The sequence below is a fragment of the Bos indicus x Bos taurus genome, chromosome 18 (assembly GCF_003369695.1).
Source record: "Bos indicus x Bos taurus breed Angus x Brahman F1 hybrid chromosome 18, Bos_hybrid_MaternalHap_v2.0, whole genome shotgun sequence".
Lineage (NCBI taxonomy): Eukaryota > Metazoa > Chordata > Mammalia > Artiodactyla > Bovidae > Bos > Bos indicus x Bos taurus.
This window is the reverse complement of record NC_040093.1, coordinates 25,321,362-25,327,886: the sequence shown is the minus strand read 5'-3', so window position 1 is coordinate 25,327,886 and position 6,525 is coordinate 25,321,362. Positions and strand designations below refer to the sequence as shown.

Below are 6,525 nucleotides of genomic sequence, written 5' to 3'. Positions count from 1 at the left end.
TAGGTTGTCAGTTTTATTAATCTTTCCAAGAGCCAATTTTGGTTTCACTGGTATTCTCTGTTGTTTTTCTATTTTCTGTTTGTCTCTTTGTTATTTCTTTCTTCTGCTAGCTTTGGATCTTGTTTTTCTCTTTCTAGTTCCTTAAAGTACAGTTAGGTTATTGATATATTAGTTTGCTAGGGCTACCATAACAAAATACCATAGACTGATGATCTACATAGCAGAAATGTATTTTCTCACAGTTATAGAGGATGGTATTCCAACATCAAGGTGTGAAGGGGGTTGGCTAACTCTGAGGCCTCTCTCCTTGGCTTGCAGTTGGATGCCTTCTTGCTGATTCTGCATGTGTTTATGCTTGTGGCATGCATGCCTCTGGCTTTTCTTAGTGTCTCCAAATTTCCATTTTACTTTCAACTCTTCCGTGATTTTCATTCTAAAGTGAGTCACTTGTAGACAGCATATAGAACCAAATACTTAGAAGATAAATGTATTTACCCTTCTACTGGAGCTGGGGGTGGTTCAGCTTCCCACAGGCACAGGAGCTAAACAGGCTAGGTTTGAATACCTGAATGAAGGGAGATAGGATGGGGCTTCCCTGATAGCTCAGTTTGTAAAGAATCCGCCTGCAATGTAGGACACCCTGGTTCCATTCCTGGGTTGGGAGGATCTGCTGGAGAAGGGATAGGCTACTCACTCTAGTATTCTTGGGCTTCCCTGGTGGCTCAGCTGGTAAAGAATCCGCCAGCAATGCGGGAGAGGGAGACCCGAGTTCGATCCTTGGGTTGGGATGATCTCCTGGAGAAGGGAAATGCTACCCACTCCAGTATCCTGGAGAATTCCACGTGCTGTATAGTCCACGGGGTCTCAAAGAGTCGGACACAACTGAGCGACTTTCACTTTCAGGGTGGGCAGCTGCCAACATCCATTAGAAACGGTGAAAGTGAGAACTGGGCGACCAGAGCAGAAGCTAGTAAAGTAGCTGAGGATACACAGATGATGGTGGTGTTAGAGCAGTCGGAGACGGCCAGTTTCAGAGGAATTGGATGTTTGATATGTAGTAAGAAAAGACAGCAATTAACATTCACCATCTGCCCCAATTTTCCTTCCTTTTTTCTTAGAAGCAAATGGCAAAAGAGTTATCTGAATTGGGGAGCTGGCCGGAAGGGAAGAGAAGTCTAGCAAGCAGGCACACCAGGGTGAGAACTGAAGTTCTCTGTTAAGTACTGGAGCAGAGATGATTATTACGCCAAGGCCCATTCCATTCATTAAGTATTAACTGAGTGCCTACTGTGTACAAAGGCTGTACTAGAAAGAGGTCACAGGAGTTTGAAATAAGAGGAAAAGTTTGGGCAACGTTATCCTTGAAGTCTCTTAAACAGCCCATACATAGCAATATATTAATTAAATCACAATACCTTTATATATGTAAATGTTATGTGTGCAGTAATTAATACACAGGCAAAATTTAATTGCATATTTTAGTTCATTAAACAGGTACAGTGAAAGGTTGAATTTGTTTAAATTAAATATGCTTATAAAGCAGTATTAGTACACGAATTAAGCTCCTACGGCAAAATGCAGCGCTCAACGACTGAGTGCATATGTGGGACACAAGGCCAAGGTAGGTATCCTGTCCGTGAACTGACGGTCTATCCTCCCTAGAATGAAAGTTTCCACGCAGCGCAGCCTCGGAATAAGCCAGCCGCCGCTGCGCCGCTCCTGCACCACGTGACTCATCGGGGGCGGGACGAAGGGCGGAGGCTGCGTGCGCTTCCCAGCGTGCCGCGCAGGGCGGGGCGAGGGGCGGGGCCTACGGAGGAGGCGCGGAGGAGGCGCGGCCGCCACAGGACGCGTCCCTCGGCCCAGCTACCGGATCGGCGCTTCTCGCCTTCAACGGCCGGCCTGCTGCTCCGAGCCCGCGGCGGCGGCGGCGGCTGCAGCGGCGGGCGGCATGAGCGTGTGAGATGCGGCCGCGGGCAGCCCGGACGAGAGCAGCGGTCGCCGCGGTAGCGGAGAAGGCGGGCGCGGCCTCCTCAGCGCGGGGCGCGCAGTGCATGAGGGCGAGCACGCGGGCGCTGGGCAGCCGCCGGCCACGCCGCTTCCATAAACACTTGTTTAGGACTCGTTCGCCCCGCTGAGGCCCCGGCATCCCCTTCATGGAGGCCCCGCCAGACCCCAGGCCCCACGCCTCGGCCGCGGCTCCGCTGCGCGCCCCGGAGGTGGCGCGGCTCCGTGAGGAGCAGGAAAAGGTAACAGGCCGCTCTCGTCCGCGCTTAAGCCAGTGGTCTCGGGAGGCGCCCGCTCCCCGGCGCGTCCTTGGCGCCCGGTTTCCCCTCCCCGTGGCTGGGGCCTGACCCCCGGCCGACCCCCTGCAGCCCTCAGTGGGCCGCAGCCTTTTGGTCTGGGCCCAGGCCCCCCGGACCCGGAACGAGGGAGAAGCGTAGCCTCTAGGCCTGAAAGCGTGTTAGGAGAAACTTTTGTCACGTGCTTTTGTTGTCTTTTGTCTGGGACCCCTCGACCTTCGAAGGGAGGGGAGGGTTGCGGGAAAAGAGATGTAATAATCTGTTTAACTTCTGTATGAAAGTGGGTTTTAAACCTTAATGCGTACAGCGATGCGTGGGAATATTCTTGGTGAAGGACACGTTCGTAAATGGAAGAGTTCACCTTATTTTTTAAGCCATTTCTCTAATCGTTGCTAAAATGTATACTCTCTTGCAGTGGTAACGCTTCTTGTGCATTTCTAGGTTTAGTTTCGTGTATGTAAAAATTGAATGGTGTTTTGTTAAATTTTAACTTCAATTATATAAATGTTTTAATCTTCTAATAAACAGGAGAGAGTTTTGTATTTCCTAATGGGATTGCATACGAAGTATACCAATTTAAGAGATACAGTATTATTTTAATCTGAGATTTTTAATCTGAGTTTAATTTGAGATTTTTACCCCTCTGGGTTCCTTATCATTTGTTTCTCACCATCTCCGAAAGTTTGAGATTCTTACTTTGAAAGGCAACTTTTAATTGACTTAATATATGTCTTGTGATCTTATTGAGATTATCGTGGTTATAAAGGTTAGGAAGTTGTTCAAAAGTTGTAGACACTGGGAATCCCTAACTTTTCTATTGAGCATTTCTGTATAAAAATGACTACTTACATGGGTAAACAAATCTTTAGCTGGATGAGGGACTTTTCATAGAACCTAAAAAATCCTGGTTTACTTGGAAACAGCCTGCTAGGATAAATTGTGGGAACCTTTCCTTCTGTATTCTGTTTGTTCTAAATTATTTCGTGCGTTGGATTTCACTTTCTGAGAGCCGTTTTTCCTTGGCTTTTTTCAAATTGGGGGTTTGAAAATTCAGGTTCACTGACTGCATTTAAATTGTAAGACAATTTTTTTTACCCCCCCCCCCCCCCCCCCCCCCCCCCCGCCAAGAGAAGAAAAAAGAAAAGACAGTCCTTCATGAAACCAATTTCTGGCAAAAACTATTTACATTTTTTATTTTAGAAAATGTGAAACAGACCCTGGAAAAAGAGTTTTCCTATTGCCCTTCTTTCTGCTGAGGAATTAACTCTCTCCTCCTTCACAGTATATGTTTGCATACTGCTGACTTGATAGGTTTTTCTCCCACTTGGCGTGTTGAAAAGAGAAATCCTTAGTTTTATTCTGATGTTAGTGAGCCTGAAATACAAAGGATACGGTTTGGAGTGCTCTGAACAGCTTTCGGGTCTGGTTTCCAGTTGCACTGAAACCTCCCTTCTCAGTTCCAGTCCTGTAGGAACCCAAATAGCAGTTTCAGTAGAAAGTTGAGTATGTTACCAAATTACTTTTCTGTGCAGTGTTAATGTTATTTTCACGTCCCTGGTGACTCAGATGGTAAAGAGTGCCTGTAATGTGGGAGGTCAGGGTTCTCTCCCTGGGTGGGAAAGATCCCCAGGAGAAGGAAATGACAACCCACTGCAGTATTCTTGCCTGGAAAATCCTATGGACGGAGGAGCCTGGTGGGCTACAGTCCATGGGGCTGCAAAGAGTCCGACGCGACTGAGTGATGTAAATCAGTGTTACTTTGGCATATAAAACAAGCATGTGCTTGTCTGTCATGGATATGTAAGATCATTCTCACTTCATGATAAAGCCTCTGAGTAAATAGCAACAAATATTTTAACCAGTCTGCTTCAGTGGACAGGAGAGACCCATAAGGCCACAAAATACACGGGTTGGTTAGCTGTCCTTTAATTACAGTTCAGTGTGGGAAAACTTTATCTAGTAAATAGTTAATAAATAAGTCATATTTTTGTGAGGGACCTAGCAGCTGTAGGAGTACAGTGAACTCTAGTAGGAAATGTTGGGACACTGTTTGAAGGAAAAAGGGAGAAAAAGACAGCAGTGTAGCAGTTAGTATTACTTTATGTTAAATCTAATTAAATGTGCTTTAGGACTTGCTTTTCCCTACAGGGACTCTGAGAGAGAATAAAATACGAAGAAAATGATTTGAATGACTCCCCCCCGCCCCGGCCAGTTTTGGTAGCTAGCTGCTGCTGCTAAGTTGCTTCAGTCGTGTCTGACTCTGTGCGACCCCATAGACGGCAGCCCACCAGGCTCCCCCGTCCCTGGGGTTCTCCAGGCAAGAACACTGGAGTGGGTTGCCATTTCCTTCTCCAATGCATGAAAGTGAAAAGTGAAAGTGAAGTCGCTCAGTTGTGTTCGACTCTTAGCGACCCCGTGGACTGCAGCCTACCAGGCTCCTCCGTCCATGGGATTTTCCAGGCAAGAGTACTGGAGTGGGTTGCCATTGTCTTCTCATGTAGCTAGCTGCTGCTGCTGCTGAGACAAATGAGCTCTTTTTATTCAGTGGATACCTTTGGTTCAGGCCATTGTTTTCTCTGGAAATCTTGATTAACAATGGCTCCTAGATAAAGAGGCTTTCCTGATAGCTTAGTTGGTAAAGAATCTGCTTGCAGTGCAGGAGGTCTCAGTTCAATTCCTGAATCAGGAAGATCTGCTGGAGAAGGGCTAGGCTACCCACTCCAGTGTTCCTAGTCTTCCCTTTTGACTCAGCTGGTAAAGAATCTGCCTGCAATGTGGGAGATCTGGGTTCGATCCCTGGGTTGGGAAGATCAAGCTTTTACCTGGCTAGGTAGAGATGGTTTAAATGTTGCTCATAGATTTTTTGCTTTTTAATTCAAGTAAGGAATATAGCACATTTTACCTTGGTTCCCTCTGTTTTTTCCTTGATTGTCCTTTGGAGCATTGAGTAATGTAATAGTACTGTAAAATAGTAACGTAAGGGGAAAGACAGAGGAGAGGCAAGGATGATCCACAACTTCAATGAATGACATCAGTAGTAAATGGATAGGATGAAGTATTTAAATATTGTTCTCATTAATGGCATCACTGCTGACATTTTCAAAAAAATTTTTTTGGTGAAAACTTCTGTTTGTTTTATTTTTAAGAATCTAGCAAAAAGACATGCACAGAAAGGTTTCCTGCAGATTTGTTTATAATAATGAAAAAAGCTAAAAATTCAACATTAGGGGATTGGTATGAGGAGACTTTTATGCAGTTATTAAAAATTATAGAACAGTATGTGGTGTGGTTAATTATGTTTATGTGTGTTAGAATGGCCAAAAGTTCGTTCAGGTATGAACTTTTTGGCCAATCCAGTATATACATATTAACACTTTATATAGGTGAGTGAAGTTGCTCAGTCGTGTCCGACTCTTTGCGACCCCATGGATTGTAGCCTACCTGGCTCCTCAGTCTATGGAATTTTCCAGGCAAGAATACTGGAGTGGGTTGCCATTTCCTTCTCCAGGGGATCTTCCCAACCCAGGGATCGAACCCGGGTCTCCCGCACTGCAGGCAGACGCTTTACTGTCTGAGCAATGTACCACTAAATGTTTTAAAAGCACACAATTTCATTTCTTATTTACCTAAAAGTGAGTGCATTGAATAGGATTTTTTTTTTACCTAATTAATGAAAGCTGGGATGTTGTATCTTTTAATTGCTAAATACTTTCTGGGCCTAACAAATGTTTCTTTGTTGGTTTGAACACCAGTTAAGCAGGTGTATTTCTTTTTCCGGAGTGGATTGATGTAGTTTATTCAAATATCTATCCTAGATGGTTGCCTTTTCTTTTTCCTTGGAGATTTTATTTACTGTTAGTTCTCAGAAGATACAGGGACAAGAGGGAACTTGGATCATCTCCACGCCCCACCCGCTTTTTTTCGTTTAGCTAAATCAGTTTTTACCAACATCAGTGAAGTATTTGGTGGAAAAAATGAAATCTACTTAGGAGCCTCTCTGGACTAATCTACTTGTTTCTAGGTATTTTTAAATTTCTTTCTGATTTTTTTCAGTCATCCATTAGTTATTTAGTAGCATGTTGTTCAGCCTCTATGCATCTGTGTTTTTCTTCATGTAATTGATTTCTAATCTCATAGCGTTGTGGTCAGAAAAGATTCTTGATATAATTTTAATTTTCTGAGATTTACTGAGGCTTAAGTTGTAATAGCTCAGTTGGTAAAA

The 6,525-nt window shown here is 44.6% G+C and overlaps 1 protein-coding gene across 1 annotated transcript in view; it reads left to right on the top strand.

The window, feature by feature from the left end:
* Positions 1-1,811: 1,811 nt before the first annotated feature.
* The window catches only part of URI1 (URI1, prefoldin like chaperone), a 65,493-nt gene continuing 60,779 nt past the window's right edge, over positions 1,812-6,525 (top strand). The window contains exon 1 of the mRNA XM_027516042.1: positions 1,812-2,249. Within this exon, the coding sequence (XP_027371843.1) occupies positions 2,157-2,249 (93 nt within the window). The 5' untranslated portion in view covers positions 1,812-2,156. The remainder of the gene's footprint in view (positions 2,250-6,525) is intronic.